A 25,691-nucleotide genomic window follows, 5' to 3' on the forward strand; every position below is an offset into this window, starting at 1 on the left:
TGTATGTTGACAGTGTATTATGGCACCTCTATTTGGGAGAAATGTAACTCCTCAGGTTTTTAACAGAACATTCACCAACCATGCTTGTCTTTTTTCTCGTGTTTGCAAGCACCTTTAATGCAGTACTGGCTAATTTGTACGTTTATAACCCTTGAAATAATTCTTTGAGGATATTCATTATTGCCTCTTCCATATTTGACCCCTATATAGAGGGTTAATTAAACACAATGAAACATCTTCATTTATGCAGTACTTTAGACACTAAACTGTTGGTATTACATATTTTGCCTTTTAAATTTCAAACTTTATAAATGCAAAATATTTTGGATTCACTTCAAGAAAAAGTTAACAGCTCTTGTCCCTGTTAGATCATAACTCCATAATAGATATTTTCTAATATTTTGTAGAAAAAATGGCTATCTTCATGACTGCTAATGGCCACAAACATCCTCCTAGAGATGTGTGTGTATTGATCTTTACTAGGCCTGATATTAAGATAAATTTATGATAATTTGCTTCCTTTACATTAATAATCAATTATTCTAAGTACCATGCTTACCACTCGTTTTTCTTTGGATGGAAATACAAGGATATCAGAGTGCTAATCAAAAAGATGTAAGTTACAAATAAATCTGGAGTGGACATGATTAATTTAACAATTTACTAAAAGCAGCACTTAACAATCTAGCCTGATTATGAGCACTAAACTGCCAAACATCTCCTAGATTACCAAGATATAATACATATTTAAAACATAAATAGTTTGAGGAATGATATGAGTAGTCATGCTGATAGACTACTGAGCTCCCACATACTGTAAATAGTCATCAGTCTTTTGTTTGGTGTATATATTACAAAAAAGTATAGGTCAAATAAATGCAAAATCAATATTGAAGTTAATGCACGAGTACCATCTAAGTAGAACTGAGGTAACAAACAGCCTTAGTATTGCTCAAAAATGCGACAAGTTTCATGCAATGACCTATGTAGTTCCAGTTCAGTATCTACTGTTTTAATCCCTGACTTATGACCACCACAACATACACACTTGGGGTGCAGAAGGAGTAAACAGAATTCTGTCAAGTGATCTGAAATGAAGAGACTAAGATTTTTTCCATGCTACTGTCCACGATATAATAATACCAGTCATGTTAGTCTCATTGATTAAACTAATAATAACAATTAAATATAAAATTTTCCAAAACAAGGTTTCTGGTAATGTAAATCAATAGGTGGACTAAACATCTTTAGTGTCAGTCTGTAACAACTTGGTATTTTAGAAGCAGATATACAAACGTTTCAATTTAGGACCCTAAGATCTGCTTCTAGTAATTCTAAAGCCATAGCAATGATAGCTTACTGTTTAGGTACTCGGCATGGTACATAACGAAAAAAATGAACCCAGAAAGCTAATCCAAAAGATTTTCCAATGATTTACCCACATTTCATTATTCAGTGAATAAAAGACTGTTCCACTAACATAACCAAAGTTCACTCTTGATAAGCCAGTGACACCAAGAATTAACCAGAATGAAGTTCTTTTAGCATGGATTGATTGATAATAACAGTCATATCTTACAGAAAGTTCTTATATCTCTCCAAAAATATATCACATCTGAGATACTGAAGATACCCAAAAGGCCAAATGATGAAGTATGGAACTTGTCATCTTTAGGTGGACAGAGGAACACAGATGTGTATGAAGATGTTGTATTAACACGAACCCAAGAACACTCAGATAAAGGGTTCAAGCTCTCAATCAAGAAGGCTAAGCCTAGTATTTATTGTTAAATTGTAATCTATATGGATGAATGCAGTATGCTGCTTTTGGGATGCAAAGTGCATTTGTCAAAATGGAAGACCTTCAGGGGATGTTCAGTTCATCGGAAGGATATTATCCTTGAAATATTTACAATATCAGGTAAAGGCAGTAATTATAATTCTATAGAGCTTGATTTTATATGATTACACCTACAGGTAAACACCTGATAAAGTTATTAGTGCCTTTGACTTCTATACAAAAAAATTATCACTGGACCATATACATGTCTCTATATTCTGCATGATCCCATTTACTCCTGATGTATGTATATAAGAACCTGCACTTAACCCTACTAGTTGTTATGAACATCTAAAATACATCTTTACTAAAGTTTAAATCACACTTGCAGTAGCTAGGACAAACTATAAACATTCACTTTTTTTTTACAGAGGACAAGTACTAATTTACATGAGAACAATGATTTAGATATATTAAAGGTGTGGTAGGTACTTTGAAAAGTGACATCTTGGCATCAAAGGCAGTACCAGTTCTCTCATTCTCTTTTGTACTAGTAATTCAATATATGCTTGAGAATAAAATGCACAGTGTAAAGATAATTTTCTCCATTCTAGCCACTGGTTTCCAGATGATTTTAAATACACAAGTCAGCTCAAAGTAAATTATCAAGTTGGCTAACACATAAAGTCTTCTCACCTACACACATGGACTACATCCTGTACACCAACAGCAGTCTTACCCAGGGGTGAAGTGCTACAACATGCATCAGCACTGCGGACAGGCCACAAGAAAACATATGTGCATCAGGGAGAGGATACAGTATCTAGAATGGGCCAATGAAAACCCACAAACAGCCTGACTGTGAACAGTCCATAGTACATCACAAGAGCTTCATACAAGTGACTGCACAATAGATAATTTATTTATCTAAAGATGAACTACAGTACCAAGCACAGATAAAAGACCCAGAGATAGGCCACATCATCTGGTGTGGCTAGAACTTTGGTATTTTTTGGCTACAACATCAGTAGCAAGAAAAGTAAGGGGAACATCTCATTTGTGCATATATATAACCCTGATTAAATTGTCTAATTTGTTACAGTGGATAAAAGCTATTATCCATGAGAAACATACCTGTCAGCAACACAATCACTTAACAAATCTATTCACTATTGGATTTACCCAATATGGGTAACTGAAGTTAAATATGTGAAAAGTGAGAAACATCATATGCCTTTATGCCTGTTCAATTCATAATACTTAACTTTGGCAGCAATCATACAATTAAGTGTTGAATATGCCCAATACATCACATGATCATCTACATGAAAAGGAAGTTAAAATTTTCTTACCAAGAAGAACAAGGTTGGCAGATTTAGGGGTAAGGCAGGTATTACCTCAGATATTAAACCTAAATTAGTGCAGATGTAATATAACAGGTATAATTATCAATACTTTATCACTTAAAAACATATATGCCAACCACCTACTTATTCATTTAAACTAATACCAAACTACACTCCTCAGTTGTCTGGTCCTGCAGTCTCATAGTAACTGCTTTAGTGTCTAGTACTTTCTATGGGTTGCAACTTATTCTTTAGTTTTCAGCAACATATTTCAGCACTCTAAAATGTGAATCCTTAAGTCTATCATATCACTAAGGTATCAACAATACTTTTTTAGATATAGAATACAATTTGTTTTATACAAACATTCTTTATTTTCATCTTACCGGAATGATACTCTTAATACTCTAGTTATGTATTTACCAACATTAACCAACTACTCAAGGTACCCACTTAAATGCGCCAAAAGTAGCACCTGTTAGTAACCAGCCAACTTCAAGATTTAGCTTTTCTTAATGCGACATTGTGATAGTCAAAAGAATCAACTATAAACAGACTTTATAATATGTTATTTGTCCTCAAATTATAGACAGTTATCCTTTTCTAACCTATCTTTTATGTAAGCAAGGATTTTAGTTGAATTCAAAATCCTTGAAGATTTTTTTCCCCTCTGAGTTTTCAGGTATTCTTACTTGTGAAATTGTCTGCTGCACTAGGTAGGAATACTCAGGGGCTGGAGCAGTCATATTTACATCTTGGTGGTGCTGGCAGCTTTTGGGGCTGCTTCTACCTCCACATGAATTTCTCCACTTTTCAGCATCTTGCCATTGCCTAGGGAACCATCCTGCAGAAAGATGAGATAGTTGTTGAAGGGATGGCCAAAAGGGTAATATTGTGGGGTTATTCTTAATATTTTTGGATGTGGACGTGAGACCACAAACAAAATGATAGGATAAGGGTTTTAAAAAAAAAAAAGGCAAAAAAATAAAATGGAGAATCAAAAGCCTTGGCCCTTTTAGATCTACTTACATAAGGCATTCAAGTTTAAGTATAGTCCTAACTACATATGCCTTACACTCAGAATTTTCCTATCTGCATTTGAAGAACCAGTGGCTCCTTTACTCACTAGAAGCATGTAAAGATGCCACTTACCACCTGCCACTCTTAACTAGCCTGCAGAAATATCTGCAACACTTAAGTACCAAGAGAAAAATGTGGCAGGAGGATGTTCCCCTTCCCCTGCTAACAGTAAAAAAAAAAAAATATTATAGGTTCAGATAACGAAAACAATCTACTATCATATTTACACCTATCAGGAGACCATGATGCGCGAATCTGAATATGATAGAGGAAACTAACTATCTTAGTGAAGCAGATGAAAATGAAATTGAAGGATGACACAGTGAATCAATGGGTAAGTAGTGGTTTTATATGTTAGTAATACACAAAAATTTATATACCAAAGCACTGCACCAGGTTTAAATGATTATGACATGCTGCATTTACCTATACTTTTCTACCCCTCAACCAGGCAGGACCACAGGTCAAAATGTTTGATGTTGTGTGTGCGTTTGTGTGTCTTTGTGGAGTAAGTAGAAGACAGTTTAGGAGTAAGTGTTCAGTCTCTTCACTTTGGAAGTTACATCTTTGGCACAAAATGTCTTGTGATATGTTGAATTAGTATCTGTAATTGGAGGTGGAAGGATGTTGTGAAAAAGATTTTGAGCAATCAGGGCCCGAACATGCAGGAGAGTGAGAAGTGTGCAAGGAATAGAGTGAACTGGAACGATGTGGTATACTGAGGATGATGTGCTGTCAATGGACTGAACCAGGGCATGTGAAACATCTAGGGTAAACCATGGGAAGGTCTGTGAGGCCTAGATGTGGTAGGGAGCTGTGGTTCCGGTACATTACACATGACAGCTAGAGACAAGTGTGAATGAATGTGGCCTTTTTTATCCGTTTTTCTGGCGATGCCTCACTGAAGTGGGGGGTAGGAATGCTGTTTCCTGTGGGACAGGGTGGCACCAGGAATGGATGAAGGCAAGTATAAATATATACATGTATATATATATGTATATGTCTGTATATGTGTATATGTTGATATGTATATGTACATGCATGTATAGATGTATATACAGAAACACTTTTGTGTCCTTGTGAAGGTGTTGAACGTTTGCAATTTTTAGGCAATTGGTGGTTGCTCTGCTTGGTGTTTTCTGTGGTTTGCAGCCTTGTTATATTGTTTTTGACAGGGTGGATGAACAGATAGATAAGACATAGTTTAAGGTGATGTGGGTGAAGTGCCTGTAAAGGTCACTAAGGGATTCATTTTCTTACCCAAATCTGGTACCAGAAAGTGCTCTAAGGATACTTAGATTATTCAAGGGCTTTTTTATTAAGGTTGTTGTGTGGGTAGTGAATGTTATGTGCGTGGTGCATGTGATGCCTAGCATGGGTGGAATTTTGTCAAGTGAGAGTGGTTAACCAATGAGGATGACGAAAAGGTGTAGGTTGGATGCATGTGTGCGTTTTAAGATTTATTGCACATACAGATATTCTGTTTTGAGTAAACCAGTGTTCTAATAATGTGATGCAGCACTGTATGTTTGTTTCAGTCAGTTTGGTTCTTTTAATGGCCTTCATTATCAAAGTTGGAATAGCCAGGATTTATCAGTCGTGCAAAACTTATTATTACATGACAATGGATAAGTGGTAAGCATTCACATGACTTAAAAATGGGACACAATAGTTCACCCAGCAGTAAATGGGTACTTGGTCCATGTAACTGGTTAATCAAGGCAGTCACTGTACAGCCTATTGCATACATCCTAGATATCAGAGGCTAAGAAAACTACTGTTCAGACAATTCCAGCTAAATGCCAAACTACTGTTACTAGGGCTTTAATAGATAAAAAAAAAGTCATCTACTGATAGCAGCTTCCTGCTATGAAAACAAGGGCCTTAATATCACTTACACAAAATTCTTTTTAAATAGGTTAATAACAGCACTTGCTTTATGCTTTTTTTAACATTTTAACAAAATTACATACGCAGTTATTATTACAGTCAATCAGTTTGAGAAATGACAAACAGATATCCCTTTCAATTTATTATGAAGTACTGTTTAGAATGAAAAATATATCTACGGGAATGACAAATCAATCAGCAGCAAATTAAGAGAAAATATCTTTAAAGATGAGAACTCTAATGAAAGCTTGTAAAAGAAATAAATCAGCCTGCTGCAAACACTTCTTTAAAACTTCTCAATACCAGCCTATTATCTGGTAAGGTATCACTAAGATAGGATAGCATGCTTCTCAGCAAAATTCATCTTTCCATAAAAATTGATTTTAGAAACCTTTATTTCACATGCACAAACAAAGTTCAACAGTTTGCCTTCAGATGAACGTACTTGCATGATATTTCAGGAACACTAAAATGCAAGTTTTCTGACTAACCACATTTTACACTATTTATGTACAATGAATTGGAAAATACACGAACCTTTTTCACAAAGTATCTAGAATCATTAGATTCGGGGAAAAATGATAACTTGCAACTATTATATGGAGTATGACAGATATAAAAGTTTGATCATTATGTTTCAGTTTCATTCTAATCATGGGTAGAAGGAAGTATTAGGTCAAACAGTTGTTAGTATCTCACCCCGCCCTTGAGCAGCACTGGCAGGTCATGCAGGAGGGGGTCAGGGTCGGTGTCATGACGTGTTACCAAGGGAGTGAGGTCTGCTGCCTTCTCCACATCAGTAGGGTAGTGGTTTTCAGTGCTGGCCTCAGCATCCATGGCCTTCAGCTCCCCTTGGCTCCAGTGCTCTACTATCGCAGCGGTGTAACAGTCGCCTAACATGTTATTGGTAGTGCGGAAACGATCTCTGTAGCAAAAGAAAAACGATAAAAATAATTAGTACACGTTAGGCAAAGTGATATTTATGCTTTTTTTTCAGGAACAACCTCTTCCAGCCAACATCTTGAAGGGGGCTAAATACAATCAGCTTTTGATATGGAAGAATTCATTCAACATGCTGCTGCTGCTGCTTGTAACTGATGATTTTATTGAGAAGAGTTGGCACAATCTATAAAGACTGAATAATTCAAAGTGCTCACAAAATGAAAAACTAAATATGAAACAAAGCTACAGTAGTTGCATTTTATTTGTTAAAGACTTATCTGCTTATGTTAGTAGAATCTTAGAAAAGATTATGAGAAGTTCTAAGAAAATGTAAAGCTAAGTCTTGATAAGAGTAAAGTTCCAACTTGTTAATACCCTAAAATCCAAGTTGTTTTCTCTTGGTCACAAGAATTTTTAAGAAAAAAATATCACCAATATGGCAATCAACATAAGTGCCATGTTTGTTACAATGATGTTCGCAATCAATTTTTTCAAGACTACAATGTTTCATGACTACATCAGTTTAAATAATGTTTGAAACCATTTTTAAATTACTGCATAATTACTGTATAATTTCCTTCATAATGAGTCAACATATCAAAAGATACACCTATTCAATATTTTACGAGTTACTTTTAGTGGTTCTTTTGTGCTGTCTTGGTAAGAGTAGAGTTCTAACTCATTAAAATCCAAGCACATGTTTTCTAGGGATCACAAAGCTTTGTAAAAACAAGATTTCATGACCAGTATAACACTCGATTACGGTCACAATCATTATTTTTTTCATGGATTTACATCATTTGAAAACAATGTCTGAACCCAATTTCAAATTACTGTGTGTGAATAATATCTCAAATGAATAATTTTCTCTACAATGGGCCAACATACTAGAAGATACAATGATGCCAATATTTGTAGTATATATTCAGTGGTTGTTTTGTGTGCCACATAAGCCAAATCTTTACCAAAGTATCATAAGTGTCAAACATCAAGCAAGTAGTTCTAAGGAATAAAAAGTTTACAGTAATTTTGGAATACCATTAGTTTTGTTTTGCAGTGATAGTCTAGTGTGTACAGAATATATAGCAAAGAATGGTTTGGATCATCATTCTTATTTACCAATAATAAACAATTCAATAGTGAGAAATGCCATGATCTGGGAATATTTTGGGTCAACTTACAAATGAGTGAAACCCTTGCAGAAATCAACGAAACCTATGAAAAGTTTACCAAATTTTCACTAACAGCTGAAATCTATTTCAATTTTCAGTGTTCTGGTCACCACTCATTAGCATTAATGTCATCAATGGCCTCTGATGGCCTCTTGATAAGTTGACTAATCATTCTACCCTTGTTAAAAATATATCAAAATATGATACTGTTGTTTTGTTCTATATTTCAAATGCATTTATGTGGAAAAAATGAAATGCATAATACTCATAATATTTCAGATACTCACACCAGCCAGTCAATAGCAAAGAGAAGTGAGACATCTTCTGCTGGGAGGTTGACCGAGGTCAAAACAATAAGAATGAGAACAAGAGCAGCACTAGGCACACTGGCACTTGCAACACTGGCAGCTGTAGCAGTCACACTGTAAAACAAATATGCATATTACTTTACAACCCTAGGGATCCCTCTCCAGGGAATTCTGCATCTTCAAGGCAGAGGTAAAGGATGGACTCTTTTGGAGTGAGATTTCTTTAACAAGATTGTATGCTGGTAACAGAACCTCTCCCAAGGTGAATTTTCACTCACAATGTAAGCTAAAGTAGGTGGAGACTGGTAATGCTACAAACATCCATGTACTGTATTGTAAAGGACAATAGATTATATTACATTAAGAGCTAAATAGAGATTAGCAATGTTTGCACATATAAAGTTTCTAAAATGGCACTAAAACCTAATTTCTTTAAGAATCAATTCCTCAGAGATCATCCCATAGAAAAGTGGGATTAGATTATGAATTGTATACATCATGCACATGTTAAATGAGTCCAAAGTTCTTGCCAAATTTCAAAATTTTGTGGAGGGTAGAGTAACATTTTACATGTGAAACAGTTTACTAAGAAATGCTGAGAATGCTAAATAATGAATATTGAAATTTAGCTTTAGTGAGACTTTCAACTATCTATTCCACTGTTGAGATTTTCCAGTTACTAGTGTCTAAGGTCACAGAATCTGTAGGGATTTGGCAGTTCTCACACTGAAAACAAGCCAGTTCCTAAAACTATGACTGTAGACCCATTACACTGATAAGTACCCAACTTACATGATAGTGCCATACTCCCCAAAATTTAGGGGCAGCTCATTCATTTGAGCTATGAAGACTGTGCCAACAGACACGAACAGGGCTGTCCCATCCATATTGACAGTAGCGCCGATAGGAAGCACGAAGCGGGAGATGCGGGGATCAACGCCACACTTGTCATTCATGCAGCGGAAGGTGATGGGCAGCGTAGCCGCCCTGTGGAAGGAGGGGGTGTTAGTGCACCACCAAGGTGTTGGGCAGTTTCAGAGCACACGGGAAGTGATGCCCATGGGACATGCACCCCGTGGCTCCACTGTGTGAACGAGGGCGCACCCCGGACCCAATAACGGCTACCCAGTGATAGACCCTGCATGGCTGGCACCGTTATTACAGGGGTTAACCAACATGATAATAGTTACTCACCCACACAGGCCGGGGACCGGCTTTATCTCTGAAACAAACAAACAGACTAGGTTGTTGTGCATGTTTGACAGTGACTGAGAGTGAGGTGGTTATAGCGTTATGGGAGCTGGGGTGACTGTTGGGTGAGGGCCTGTAAGATTGCAGCACAAGAGGGAGCCACTTACCCAGCCATGGACACTCACTGCTCTACTCCTCAGCCCTGGGTCGACTCGCTCCTGCAAATGTGGCTAGAGTGCTAGGTTAGCTTTGCACTCTGCAAGGTAGGATAAAAAAAACGTTAACATCACATGACAAACCTGACTGGCATATCTGACAGCAGACCTAACTATCAACTGGTCAAGGAATGTAAATTTACCGGAGGACGAGGTCAAAAAATATATTAAAAGTATCTATATTTACTTGAGCATATGAATCATTATTTTTCATGACAAAAAGACACTTGCTACATATCACCTTGCGAAAATAGTTATACTTAAAATCCCTTGCACCAAAAGTAAGAAAAAGAAACTGCAGCCAATAGTTTAAAGAGGCGTAGCCAGGGGTTCGAAGGGGGCTATGTAATCCCCTATTTAGTATGTAGTTTCATAAACAATCATCCATTAATTCACAAGACCTCCAATACCTCCAAGTTATAGACAACTGTGTATGTCCACATGATTTTCATAAGCAGGTCCTGGTTTTCCTCATGGGGTTTCTTCCAGGCCTCAGTTTCAACCTCTTGTCCAATCGAACCCTTCAGTGTTCAGATCTGGGTACGCCCATAGTCCAGATTATGGGTTACTTAATTTTGAAAACTTTGTTGTGGAATGAGTAACACTTGTTTGAGCTCATAATAATACTGCAAATCAATTCCCGTCCGGTAAATTTAGTAGGGTTTATTTTACAGCGTGGTGATGAGGACAGAGGTAATGGCGTCACCATGCAGGTGGTTCAGCTGGTTACCCCAGGGATAGAGACCTGTTTCCTTGTGTATCCCTTTCTTAGTCATGCTAGGCTAAGCTCTCTCTAAAGTGTCCCACTACTAGGTGATGAGTGTCAGATGAGGGCCTCTACGCACCAAACCTGGGACAGAGTCCGCTCAACGAGGATGAGCCTTAGCACATATGGTTGGATGGCTGGCAGTTCCCAGGAGGCATTCATGAACTAGCAAATAACCCACCCTAACTACTTTGACAGAGAGCAAAATTGTTTTCAGTACCCATAAGCTTTCTCTTACACTTAAGACTTAAAATCAAGGAGAAAACAGAAGAAATCCGAAAGGCGTGCAGGTAATTGAATAGGCTATAAGGTATATTAAGAACAAAAGTAGCACTTGGGCTAATTGTTGGAAGAAGCCATTAGCCAGTTTACACACCATGAGCAAGTTACATCTGAAAAATCAATTTAGAGTGCCGTCCTCGCAATATGTGCTAAGTCATGCTCGCGGGTTTCGTGTATAGAGGAAAGGCGGTGACGAGGGTGAGTACAGAGAGCACAGTCGAGACAGGACTCGTCGGCTCCCCTTCCATCTCCCCTCTCGCCCGCTGAAAGAAAACGGTGATGCAGCCGTTACTGGACAGGCGACGGGCAGATGTAGTCTCCTAGCAACCCACCTCCGCGTCCTGACCAGCAAGGATAGGAGATCAACAGTAATTCTCCAACCCTCCTGATGGAAGATGAACCCAATGGTAGACTCATTTGTACATGATCAAGAATTTAGTAATATCAACAAACTATGTTCATATTTATCTACATATTTATTACATTAAGTCGTTTCAAGCATCAATGCTATTTAACTGTTATATTTACATAATATCTGGAATACAGCTAAAGGGATCCCAACATTAAAAGTTACAGATAATCTAGTAATATTACAGAGAATGCAGTAGCCTGAGTGAAGATGTGGGAGCAATAAAGCAGAAGCAGGCAAGAACTGAGGCTTAAGCTGCGACAGCACCAGCAGTCCCCACCACCTGGACTGCCTCACATACTCCCTCATTCTTTTTCATACCACCATCTCAGTCAAATTACATAATATACCAAAAAATTCTAGAATACAAGATGAAAGACAGAAATTAAACAACATTCATTCTCCATTTGAAGGAGGAAGCAAGAGGATGAAAACTGGCGATGACTGCTGGTCTGGCCGCAGCTGCCTGCATGCGGCAGCTGAGGAAAATTGTGGTCTCAGACATATAAGGCCTAGGCAAAGCCATGGAACTGCCGGCCTGGAAACATCAACAATAAAAGATACATCCTGCATCAGACAAATTTAAGCACTGCACTGACCAGAGGAGATGAAAGAGAGAAAGGCTAGATGGTGTTCCCAGTGAAAGGCAAAGCTGTGGTCAGGACTGCGCCTCATACACTAATGCAGCCTTACCAATCTTTGAAGTGGTATTTCCAGGAAATTTTATGGCAAATTTCAGATGATCTTGGTGGCAACTTGAAAATCTAGGGGTCTGTGGCAAGTCTTCAGCTTCTAGATTCATTTACCCATGTTCCACTTGCTGATGGAGTAATCCCATGAACTAAAGTACCACAAAAACAAAGTATGTTTTTCATATGCATTTTGAAACATTCCACTGCACTCCTGGCATCTTTCATTTCAGATCCATCATTTTGGTTAAATACTGAGGATACAGCCTGTCCATAATGGTTCCCAGTTGACAGCACTATTAGGATATTGTTTATATATACTGTACATGTTCTTTGATAACCAAGACACAATACTTGTTCAGAAAATCATGCTGTAACCCATACCTATTAACAGATCGTCAGAGAATCTTGCAATATATTTTTTTAATAGTTACCAATTCTTGTAGGCCATCAACTGCATCATCTGCACTACAGTATTTCATACAGAGGCCCAGTTCTCCCTAAAATCAAAAATCTATTTTTCAATGTTTTGTACAGATTCTTGCAATTAATTCTATTGTTAGTTATCCTTATTTTTCATGAATTCTTTCTGCAAAATGTTCTAAATTTTCAATTTTTCTTTTAAATACTGGACTCCAAAAGAGAATGCAGTACTCCGGAAAGGAGAGTCAGGATGCGAGTGATATTAGAAACAAACTATAAGAGAGACTTGCTACATTACTGAACTGTATTGCACCTGTGTGCTGATCGATTGCAATGAAAGTCTTTGTAGCTTCTGAGATTTATTGATTTCTGATGAATGATTTTTTAATGATTAACATGCTAATTAATTATATGTACTTAAACAAAGTAAGGTGATCTTAGAAGTAGAGATTCAAGAGAAGATACAGACTGTGGGGTTTCTTGAGACTTGGTGCTGATAAGGCCTGCTTATAAAACTGTTGCTGGTTCTTCATTACATATCCTTTGCAACCTTTCTGTATTTCATGCAATTTGTTGAAGTAGGGGTTTCCAATTTGTGTTCTTGTCTATACTCCAACCATGATCGATGTAGACAATAGAACCATGTATTGTATGTTCTTCACTTGGAGCCCTCACCGAGAGAGACAAAATGGATACATGACTGATACTTGGTTGATGCTCAATTCCTCTTGTTGCTGTCACATGTAACATACATAAAATCACACTTTGATGGACCTAAGAATGAAGCATACTTTGATGGAAGTAAGATAACCATAAAATAAACTTATAATTCACAGCTTTTGTCCAGTTTGGGGAAGTACAGAAACAAAGAAAACATGCAGACTGAGGGTGCCAAGCTGTGGAAGGTTGTGCTGCAGCAGGCCACTTCTGCCAAGCTGGCACTTTAGAGCCAAGTGCTGGTAACACCCAGCCAATGCACAGTGACCAGGAGTGGTGGTGTCGATGGCCATTTTGGGTCTTGTAAACTATCTTATCAAAACTTTATCAATGAATGATGCACTAAAAACATGTCATCATCTGATACTTCCAATACTCATCAATAACCAGCACAATGAAATCTGATACAGCAAAACCTTATCAATAAATTGTTGTATCAAATATTGCCAAATATTTAAAACAAAACCTTGTGGACTGTTAATATAGATAGATCTCCAGTCCGAATATTCACTGTCCAAAAACATCTAAAATCTGAATGTCTGCACATTCAAGATTCCTGCCAAAGAAGCACCTGTGTTTTCTGAAGTCTTAATTTGAGGTGGCAGACTTCCAACTCAGCATTTCTGTTATTTCTCGGGTTCTTTAATTTACCTTATAATGATATCCAGCAAGATTACGGCTCACAGCACTTAGTCTGTATTTTGTGCAACTCCCAAATTGTCCTTATTCAACACTACACTTGTTAGAAACGGGGCAAAAGATAAAATCTAGGCAAATAAATACAGTAAATGGACACCTTAGTATGCATTTACAAACATTTCGTACATATAACATTTCAAAACTGGAAAACCTATTGGGAAAGATTGATATCTATGTCCAAAAAATCCATAATCCAAACACTGCTTTGTTCCAAGGAATTCAGACTCAAGATCTTTTACCTGTAATATAAAACCTAATCAACAACTAATGCATCAACACTTACTCTGTAATTAGAGGATTAAGACCTCATCAACAGTAATAAAATGAAAACTTAACAGCTAGTACATCAAGACTATGTCCAAAATAAATGTTAAAAACCATGTAAACAATGGAAACATCAAACTTAGTAACTCTTGTATCAGATCTTACCTCTTATCTTGCTGATGAAATCATGACCTACTTCTGACAGTATTTCCCTTCTCTAAGAAGTAAATAGCATGCAAGTCTAGTAGGAAAGGACATATATGTAGATACTTGAAGGTAATTTGCATTAGGAGTAATAATTATTCATAAATATTCATACAACTAAACATTAAGAAGTATCTTTTCACACAGTTCTAGTGAAGTTCTGGTGACATCTGTCTGCAATATTACCTAATTCATGATCACAGTTGTGAGAAGATTCCAAGCTAGGAGAAAATATGAAAAAAAGCTACTCATTGCACCAAAGTGCGCATAATACATAGAAGTCACCTTGTAAAGCAAAATTGAAAGACTTTATCAATATCAATGTGTCCCCTTCTCTCAAATGACGTCCATGCAAATATCCCTTTCCAAGGAAGTTTAAGACACCAATGTAATTACCTATTTGTATTGTATGGGGGTTCCAGGGGATAAATTTCCACCTTCTTCGGCATCTAGATTGAACATCAGCAGGTAAGATATCACCTCTTTTGGGAAGAGGTGCTGAAAAACTATTAAGAAACTCTTACAAAACAAGGAGCTACTTTAACAGTGTAATGCCCATACTGTAATGGTAAAAATAGGCTTATTCTCTGAATCAATTACTATGCTGTTTATAAGTCTAGTATACTTTCCCTGTACCATTTATAATGGTCTACCATATTTCTAATGATGCATTAAGATATAACTGACAGAGGAATTTAAGAACATTCCCTTATAACTCATTGTTATTCCATCAAAGACCACTTATTGGTTGGGGTTACATCAACTTTTTGTCTATGTACCTCTCTGAGTCAGGGATGAAAACAGAATCACCAACACAATAGAGAAAATTCCAATCCATGAAAAAATAAAGAAAATAAACATTATAAGTAGTTATACAAGCAAAATGTATGTTTGCTAGGTAAATTCCTATACATCCATTCCACTTCTCAGTACTGGTTACCAAGATAGGGCAAAGTGAACAAGTGCCCTTAATATTTCATTTTCTGCAGTACAAAAAAACTTACTTATGAGCCCATAAAATTTACAGCCATTCCATATGACTTAAACAAATCTTTAAAAAATGACACATTTGCAACAAACAAAAATGCATTAGGAGTGTCTAGAGACTACATCGATCTTACTGAATTGTCAGAATCCATAAAATCTTACATCTTCACATTCCTATCTTCACAAGTATCCTTTATTCTCTTACCTACATGGACAAGCATCCATCAAAGAGTATTTACTGAGAGTCTCATTTTAGTATGAAAACTAACCAACATGTCTGAAGAACTTAAAGTTTAAAAGTATAAAACAAAAAGTTCTGTCCACCTCTGACACATATATCCTTTTTGTCAATCTTTCCTCACTCATTCTCTCCATATGTTCAAATCATTTCAACAGACCCTCTTCTGCTCTATCAACCATACTCTTTTTATTACCACACATCTATCTTACCCTTTCATTACTCACTTGATCAAACCACCTCACACCACGTATTGTCCTCAAACATTTCATTTCCAACACATCCATCCTTTCCATACAATCCTATCTATAGCCCATGCCTATCAACCATATAATATTGTTGGAACTACTATTCCTTCCAACATACCCATTTTTGCTCTCCAAGATAATGTTCTCTCCTTTCACAAATTCTTCATTGATCCCAGATCCACATATTATCCTCAAACATTTCATTTCCAACACATCCATCCTTCTCCATAAAACCCTATCTATAGCCCATGCCTCACAACCATATAATATTGTTGGAACTACTATTCCTTTCAACATACCCATTTTTGCTCTCCAAGATAACGTTCTCTCCTTCCACAAGTTCTTCATCGTTCCCAGAACCTTCACCCCCTCTCCCACCCTCTGACTCGCATCCACTTCCATGGTTCCATTTGCTGCTAAGTCCACTCCCAGATATCTAAAATATTTCACTTACTCCAATTTTTCTTCGTTCAAACTAACATCCCAATTCACTTGTCCCTCAACCTAGTAAACCTTTAACCTGCTCTTATTTACTTCCCATGTATTCCCTTCGTGTTGTAGAAGGCGACTAGAATATTTCAATATTTCACATGGAGACTCCTAACTACCTAACCTTACTGAGTTATGACCACTAACTTATCTCAGTTCCTTGCCAAACACAAGTTTCTTGCCATGAGATAAGTAGATTGTTACTATGTAATACTCAAGATCTCATTAGCAGACGAGATCTTACTACGTGATATTCAAAACTTGAGCTTAGAGACATATCTAGAATGTTGTCCCAAGACAACTAAAGACCTCACTTGGACCTTGCTGAGTGCAGACAAAGTCTTCCCATAGAAATGAAAAGGAACACATATATAAGAATTACCAGGATCTCACATGGAAACCATCATGACCTTTGTAGAGATGATCACAATCTCAAAGATATGGCTGAGTCCTTGTGTGAAAACAATCAGGATTTCACATACAAATAAGACAGACACCACAGAGATGATCAGGACCTTACATATAGACAATCAGAACCTAGCAGCATGGAAATGAAGACTTTATGAAAAGCCATGATACTGCATGGAGACCACCAGCTCCTCATAAAGACATATAGATGACAGATGACCATGCCCTCACATAGAGATGAACAGAACCCTTGATACAAATGAATACTTCATTAAGAGACGACCAGAACTTGAGAAAAAGAAAATTTATCTCACAGAGATAGAGAACTTGTACTTCACTACAACAACTGGGACCTTGGCAAAAAATAAGTAAACCAATCTCCTAAAACCTCCCCATAATGACCATCATCACCACCATACTTGGTTTTAGTACATTAAATACAAATTAACATACTTAACATATCCAGTAATTTTACCTAAACATGAAAGAACAAACATGTGGCAGATAAACCTATTATATCACACAACAAATGGCACAATAATAGATTCAAGACTAGTGATGTTAATTCAGATATCACATTTCTTTATGAATGAGAACACAAAAAGTTATGTTACATATAATCATATGCTAGATGTGTGAAATTTTACATATGTGCAGATATCAAGAGGTAATAATGGATGTGTATCAAGGTCCATGAAATATGTATTACAGAATTTATTTGTCTGTAAGCATCTAAAATTACAAAACTGTAAAGATAAAACCATGAAAGTGTGTGTGCATGTGTGTGCCACAGATGAGTATAATAACCACATGAGAAAACAGCGCAGGTGCAACTATCTACATACCACTCAGTGATGGCTGGGCTGTGGAACACTTTAAGGCGATTTACTTTGGAGTTTCTACAGGGAGGTTCATTTTAGAATGGCTGTTGAAGAGTTTGCTCTGATGGCTTTTGGACTGAGTGTAGATTTACTTTATGATATAATGCATTGTAATATGAAAATATGATGCAATGTAATTTTTTACTCAAATTCCTTCATGGCATAGGGCTGCCCTTTAATTATAGGCTATATTGCTTACGCTATATTGCTGTATCATCTTATTAATGATAACTATTGCATCTGTGATGAAATTATGTGATTTTTGTATCAGGATCATTTACAACATATTGTGACTTCTTTGAAAAAATTAAGGTAGGTTTTCTGTGCTGTTGCACAGTTTTGGCACACAATGATATTTCAATTCTCATGAATAATGGATTACATCATGGGCAACTTGGCATTTGTGTAAAGATAACTTTGAATCATCAATTTTCTTTTTTCTTTCATAAATATGCCTACAAAGCTTTAATATGAATATGCAGCAAGTTCTACTAGCAGCTTTGGCCATGACACCAGAGCAAGCTACAGATACATTCGCCAACATTTCTTTTTGAAAATCTGATGAACTTGGTCATAAAAAACATTTATTTACTTAGCTGGACATATACTTTCAATGTTAATTGGAAAATCCTATATGTGTGAACTTTTAGAAAATGTTGGCCAGTGTTCACACTTGAAAAACAGCCTCTCATCCTGGGTCATATGTGGTTAAGCATTGTCAAAGGACAAGTTGCATGGAAAATACAAGGGTTTGGTAATCAGGTCCCAACCTCACAACATGCCCAAGAATGTCAGATATGAAGGATCCCCTCCATCTGCCTGCAGCCTGGTTGTGATCATTCATATATAACAAGTGGTACTCAAAATGCCAGCTAAAAATAGAACACAGTCATACAGAAAAAAAAATTGCAAGGAAGGAGGGAATTAGGAGGAGTGTAAAGGAAAAAAAGATTACTCAGAAGGTTAAAGGAAAAAGATAAGAACAGCATGAGAGAAATGGAAAGTAAGGATGGGGCATCTTATCGTGTCACCGATGCTTGAGATATGGAAAGAAAAAGATGGACTTCACAGGAAAAGGGCAGAGGGGGGCACACAGTTGCCACCAGGAGCCATGCAGCTGGACAAAGACCTAGGTGGAGCTGACTGGACATGCAAATCTACCAGCCACAGACTACCACCGGCACTGTCATTAAGACACTGGTGCCAGTGCCTCCTGTGCGAGTCCAGACATCATCAGGAACACATAAGTGAATGTTTAAGGTAAGAATGTGGGTCAGATAGTCCACAATGGTTTGTTGTTTATCAAACACTCTATGAAGACATTTGTTCTCTCTCAGCACGGCCTAATTATGTGTGGCATCCCCATACAGAAGCAACAGAGTATCCTGAACTTTTTGAGACAACAGAGAAGGAACTTGCTTTTGAGGAATACCAAACATTATGACTCATTCCTCAATATCTAGTGACACTGTAGGTGAGATGCATTTTGTGTGGTTCTATCAAGGGTTAGTCAAGTTAAAAGTCTTCAGAGACATATGAAATTGTTCATTCTGGTGGGAAAATTTCAATTATTGGTCATACTTTTGATACTATACTCAAAAAAGTTTCAAGCTACGTAAAAATATCTAATTACATTCACGAGGTCATCTTATAAACTGTGGTGAATGTTGTGATTCTTTAACTGTGACAGGATGACTTTTGACAAACTCTTCATAAAAAACTTTACTGTATAAAGACCATATGGTGGGGACTTGTCATATCAATGATTCAGAAAAGACCAATGACGCTCTGCCACTTCATCTAATAATCCAAATGTTTTAAAGCCAAATACTAAGGCATTTCTAGATGGTCCTTGAAATGTGAAGCTGAGGTGAATGGTAAAGCCATTGTCATATGTGAAAGAAAAGAGGCATCAGAGATTAGGCCACTGTGATAGATAAGAAGTGCAGAAAGTTAAGTCAAGGGTGGGGATATGATGGTCAGGTCAACAAATAAGGTTAGAGGTAAGGAAATTCATATTAGGTATGCATTATACAGTTGAGGGAGATAAAGTAATGAAATGGTTTAGGTCAGATCTGCTGTGGAGGGTTTGAGAGAAGTAGTCAGAGGTATTGTGTCATATGTGAGGAGGTCATGTCTGTAATCATGGGTAAGAGATGAAGCAGGCCATTCAAAGGTCAAAGACTGAGGGAGGTAGTCTTAGGTGTGCATTGTTTAAGGCAAGGGAGTTCAGGTCATGAATGTGTAAGCAAAGGTTAAGTATGTCACATTAGTGGTAGGTGTATGTGGTCAAAAGTTAGGAAATTCATACAAGATACATTATGTTAAAAGTAAAGGATGCCACATCAAATGAATTAGGCTAAAGGTAGGGTATATGAAGCCAGGGTGAACAAGATTAAGTTAGGTATGTAGAATCAGAAATGTAAGAAAAGGTAGGGTTGTCAGAGGTCAAGTCAAATGCATGAGGTCAAGTCAGAACTCGCACCAGGAGCGACGTATCTTTGTGCCAGCCTCACAAACCAGTCTCTTGATTTGGCATCTTAGCCTTGCTTCCGAAGTTCAGAGATTTTCTTCAACAGACAAGCACAGGAGAGTATAAAAAATGTAGTAGCAGCTGACACTGATTTTTGATATTTAACATCTTAAAATTCATGGCTAATACTTCAAATCAAGTCTTTTTAGCAGTGGCCATTATTACAGACTAACTGGCCAATGAAGAGTTATCAACAACAACTCAATCTATGAAAGCAGTCCCATCTTTATGATGGAACTCTTCTGGTACTATAACAATTGGTTGAAATGACATGCAGAGACTGGTGTTGTGAGTGGCACGTCTTGCTGTCGAGAAGTCATGTGGCATACGGTGCTCTCACACATAACTCACGTGGAAGCCGTGGCGAAGGAAGTCACCCAAGGCTCCAGTAGGTGGAAGTAGAAAGTTAAGGGATTCCGGCGGGTGAAGAGGAAGTAGAAGAGATTTTGGAAGAACCACTGGTAGATGAAAACGCCCACCACCACTGTCACGATGAAAAGGCCCAGGCTGCTCATGACTGTGCCCAGACTTTCTACACTCAAGATTTTGCTCATGATCACACTCGCAACTCCAATGGGGGACAGCCTGTTGGTAATGAAATGGTTCAACTTATTGTGTGAAAAATTGAGCATAAGAATAAGGAGTTTTGAACAGAAACAAAATAATATTCTGAAATCATGACAGATTAATGTATCACAAAACTATATTGATAAAAGTGTAACGTAAGGTTCCGTTATTCATCTGCCTGGAAGTGAAGCTTTGTTTAAAGGAAAAAATGTAATAGTAAATGTCTATAACCAACCAAATTATATTGATCATTACATGCTGTACTAAGCTTACATTATAAAAGGTTTCAAGGAATGCAATTAATTATTAAGGACCATATTGTCATAATTCATATGAATAATTTTGACTCAGGCCTAATAGATAAAGCAATCATGTAATAATCAGGTTCTCTTCTTTCCCTTGTGTTCCTTTTTTATCTTTTTCCTTGTTCATTTTTTCTGTATTTCTTCCCATGTTTCCCTGTCTTAAAAATGATTACTCTTTCTGACCCTTTCCCTGTTGTTGTTTACTTCCATCCCTTGTCCCACACTTCTCTTCTTGTCTCCTATTTCCCTTCTGTTTTTCCATATTCTCTCTGTTCTTAAGTTTTGTCTTCTTTTCTCCTTACTCCTCTTCTTACTTCCTTCATCATCTTTCACCCCCTTCTTCCTCCCTCTGATGCCTTATTCATTTTCATCTCCCAATGTTTCCTCTAATACCTTTATTTCATTTCTCTTAGCCTTCCTCTTAGTTTACCTCCATATCTTTCCTCTGAAATGTCAGGAACAGCAAATGCCCCTCAGCACTCACCACATGACGCCTGTAACAATCTTGAGGATCACAGTGTCAATCACAGCAAAGAAGTCGACTACCACAGCACCTTTCTTGCCCTAGTGATCCCAGCAGTGTCCCGAATACTAGGCAGAACACGATAATGCCCAGTGTGTTGGTACCTGCACGGTACTTTACCTGTAGGAAGTCAGCTCATATCAGGCTAGGGAGTGGTGGGTATAAGGCCTGAAGGGAATTCAGGTCGAGAAGTACTGGTAGTATCAAGACTGTGAGTCAGGTTAGGGAGAGGACAAAGGGGAGTCGGATCATTTCCGAGTTTGGAGGGTGAGAAAGCAAGAATTATTAGAAGGGCTCAGAAGTTAATTTACACATAACTTGGACAAGTTATCAAGAGTTACATATTAGACTTTGATTTGAATTCAGCAGACGGGACTCCTTACAGCTTTCATTTCACTTTCCTAATATTCAGTCTAAGTATTTAAATTTCCTTATCAGTATTAGGGTGAAAACTCCTAGATGAGGGTCTACTGTCTCTGAATCCCTGGGATTCTTTTCTAAATATTTTGGCAAGAACAAAGTATTTCAATTTTCATTAAATCTCAAACCATGTGAAGAGTATAAGCAGGCACAGTTGTTGTGACCTGGAAGTAAACCATGAAAAGTGGCAAGTAAGTTCTGTGAAATATGAAACCAACAAGAGAGGTACACCACAACTTGGGAGATGTAACATAACTTGGTAGGTACACCACAGTTTGCGAAGTACACCACTATATGGAAGGTACAGCACACCTTAGGAGATGCACCACAATTTGGGAGGGACAACGTAATTTAGGAGGTACAACGCAACTTAAGAAGTAATAGGAGTTAATCAAAAACAAAAGTAATGCGAGAAGTAAACCAGACATTTAAGAAGTAAATTTGGTGTATGAATATCATTGGGTAAACCTTGAGAAATGAAAGAGGCCTGAGATACACCAACATTAGTGTGTGAGAGATAAACCTGAAGTCAAGGTATGAAAAGTGTAAAAGGTACACTCATGTTGCATGATGTGTGGAAAGTAAACCATGAATGATGAATGAAAAACAAGCATATGGGCATCTGGGTGAATGCAAGCATATGGATGGGTGTAGAAGTGTGGGTGGGTGTGGGCAAATGTAGGCAGGTAAGGTATCACTAACCGATCGCACAAGCTCTGTGATATGTGTGTCGAGGCCACCTGTCTGGTTGCTCCTCTGGATGACCGTCTGTTCTTCATATACTGTATGTACCTGCCGAGAATAAAAGAATCTCACTTACTGTGCTTATGTATACATACATACATACATACATACATAACAATATAAACATATTTCTAATTAACCAATTGTACACCCCCAGCAACCCTATTATGAGGATCCTGCCTTGGATCCTGCAGCTTCAAGGCTGTATTACAATCAGTAGCAAAAAATGATGGATTCCTTTAGAGTGGTAAGTTCCTTAATGAAACAGCACTCTTTTTGCTCCATTAATGAAGATGCAAACTTGTTACTTTTATCATTATGATTATCCTTTTTATTATCATTATCATCATTACTATTAACATCTTTACTATCATTATTATTATCATTATTGCTATTACTAATATTATCATCATTATTATTATGATTATTATCATTATTATCATTATTACTAGATTCTTTGGTCGACCTGTGGCCATCCTTGAACCTTGCTTGGATCATTCTGGGTTCTCTATGCTCTTCTTCATTACACCCTCATTTTCACAATACCATTCTTTTCACTAAGTTATATTCATTCTGGGATCCTGGGGATCAGATCAAGGGGGCCAGCTTCACTAAACCCTCATGTTCACTATATTTTCATTACACCTTCATCTTCACTAACTTACATCTTACCTACACTGTTATCTTCACCTAATCCTCACCTTCATTACACCCTTATCATCACTACACCACTGAGTTCACTACAAACATTTTCCTTATTCTTATACTCACAACACCATCTTCATTACACCTCCATCTTCACTACAATCTTATCTTCACTATGTCTAATCACAATTCCTTTATCTTCACCAAACTGGGTTCAAGGATGGGTGCAGGGAAATATACATGACATGCATTTGCCCTAAGCTGAAATATCCCACAACAGTCTAGCATCCTCTCTTGAGGAGCTACACAGAACTATTGGAAAGAGTTCTTAATGGAATACAACAAAAATGGTGACAAGGAGAGGAAGGACACCCTCCATTTGGCAACTTTAGAATAAGGGCAAGACATTATAATGACAAATTCCCAAAAGGTCAAGACAATCTTAAAACAGAATAGGTCTTGATTAAGAGAAAGTCCAGTACAACAGACCATTACAAGAAGTCAGCAAGAAAAATATACTAAAAGATTAAAGAAGGTAGTTCTTTGGCAACAGAGCTCTGGACTCAAGGAGGAATCTCATCTAAGGTGAGGTAAAGACAAGTAGCATTGGAAAATTAGTGTGCCTATGGCAAAGTCAATAGTTGAAGACATTTAAAACTCCCCTTCTACAAAATGGGTGGTAAAGGAGACAAAACACACACACACACACACACACACACACACACACACATTCTTCATTCATTCATTCAACCTTTCACAAGAACAAACTGCCACCTGCCTGCTGGAAAGAGGCCTGGAATATGTTCTCAGGAAAGATGTTGCGGCCCAAGTCAAGGAATCCGTCGAGGATGTTGACATTGGTGTTGCTGCTGACGGAGGAGTTCATCCCCTGCGTCAGGGCCTGCGGGAGGAGGGAAGGAGAACGCATCAACACTAACACAATAATAAACGCATACAGAAAATACTCACAGGAACATCCACTTCTACCTGTACCCTCTGCTTGATCCTGGTCTTAGCAGGAGCAGGGGAGATGACAGATGTGGTGCACACAGAAACACACGCAAGAGATGGAGCTCCACAAGTGAAGAACTCCTTCCTTGTGCCGTACAAACAGGTACGGTAATTACAAACAGGTTATTACACACCATTCTAAATATTTCTTCTTAACTATCTACTTCATACATCCTACTGTTCTAACACAGAAAATAGCGTCAACTATCCCTGTTAATTCTGCAAATATACTGGAAACACATTTACACACAGACCATGTAAACCTTTAATAGTTGACCAATGTTTGCTCTAAATCTCAGCATGAAAAACAGGCACTACCATAGACGACTCCAGACTTGTTGGTACTGTACTGGACTGTCACCCTAACTCGCCCCTTGAGGGAAGATCTAATAGTCTTGGTTAACTGCAGTCCTGAATATCATACAAACTAGTAGCAAGACATTATCAGTCTGTGCTACAAAGACATTTTTTTCAAGATCCACATATATATATATATATATATATATATATATATATATGTGTGTGTGTGTGTGTGTGTGTGTGTGTGTGTGTGTGTGTGTGTGTATATGCGAATTCCAAGGTCATCGAAGAGGTATTAGGGGGTTGAGCTATTGCTAGAAGTGATTTGCATGTTCTTATACAAGCATACATACCCCATAAAACTTATAGCATTGTACAGCCCTTAAGCATAGACATAGCCCTTGACCAAGGCGGTTCGATCCTTGAGTATTAGGGCTTGGCCTTTGACCTGAACGTAAAAGGTTATGCAGTTATGCTCAAGGATCGTACAGTTATGCTCAAAGGTTGTACCGTCGTACTCAATGGTCATACCGCGTACGAAAGGGGTGAAAGAGACGACAGCAAGTTCAGTGCTGGAGGGTTAAGCCCCGGGCACACAGGTTCCGATCCGGCCCCCAACCCCCACCAAACACATCCATAAATCAATACTTGGCAAGCGACGGACCGCCCAAGCCCCAGGACCAGTTAATCCTCTCTGACCTTGTTTGGTGGTTGACCTGAGTGACGAATGTTTAACCATGTTTAGTGTCTAACAATTTGGTGCTACAACCTAAACTGCTGTGCTGCAGTCAGATGAAATTATGTTAAGTGGTCTAAGACTATCGTAGAGTGGCCATCATATAACCTCAGCTAGTCATTAACAATCAGTTTGAGGTGCTTCCCTGGCCGGTCTGGCCAACAACTGGCCTCACAGGCCTGCATAACCAGCACCTGGCCTTCCCTTGATCATTCCATGGCCTCCCTAGCCAATATCTGGCCTTCCCCTGGCCAGGATTAGGTTTTCCCTTGGCAAGCA

The 25,691-nt window shown here is 37.8% G+C and overlaps 1 protein-coding gene across 1 annotated transcript in view; it reads right to left on the reverse strand.

Moving 5' to 3' along the window:
* Positions 1 to 230: 230 nt before the first annotated feature.
* Positions 231 to 25,691, reverse strand: part of LOC139747983 (excitatory amino acid transporter-like) — a 46,534-nt gene continuing 21,073 nt past the window's right edge. Inside the window, 9 exon segments of the mRNA XM_071660504.1 lie at positions 231 to 3,970; positions 6,796 to 7,021; positions 8,498 to 8,632; positions 9,311 to 9,505; positions 20,513 to 20,746; positions 21,518 to 21,597; positions 21,599 to 21,676; positions 22,679 to 22,768; positions 24,144 to 24,266. Coding sequence (XP_071516605.1) covers positions 3,875 to 3,970; positions 6,796 to 7,021; positions 8,498 to 8,632; positions 9,311 to 9,505; positions 20,513 to 20,746; positions 21,518 to 21,597; positions 21,599 to 21,676; positions 22,679 to 22,768; positions 24,144 to 24,266 — 1,257 coding nt within the window. The 3' untranslated portion in view covers positions 231 to 3,874.

This window comes from Panulirus ornatus, chromosome 71, assembly GCF_036320965.1.
Source record: "Panulirus ornatus isolate Po-2019 chromosome 71, ASM3632096v1, whole genome shotgun sequence".
Lineage (NCBI taxonomy): Eukaryota > Metazoa > Arthropoda > Malacostraca > Decapoda > Palinuridae > Panulirus > Panulirus ornatus.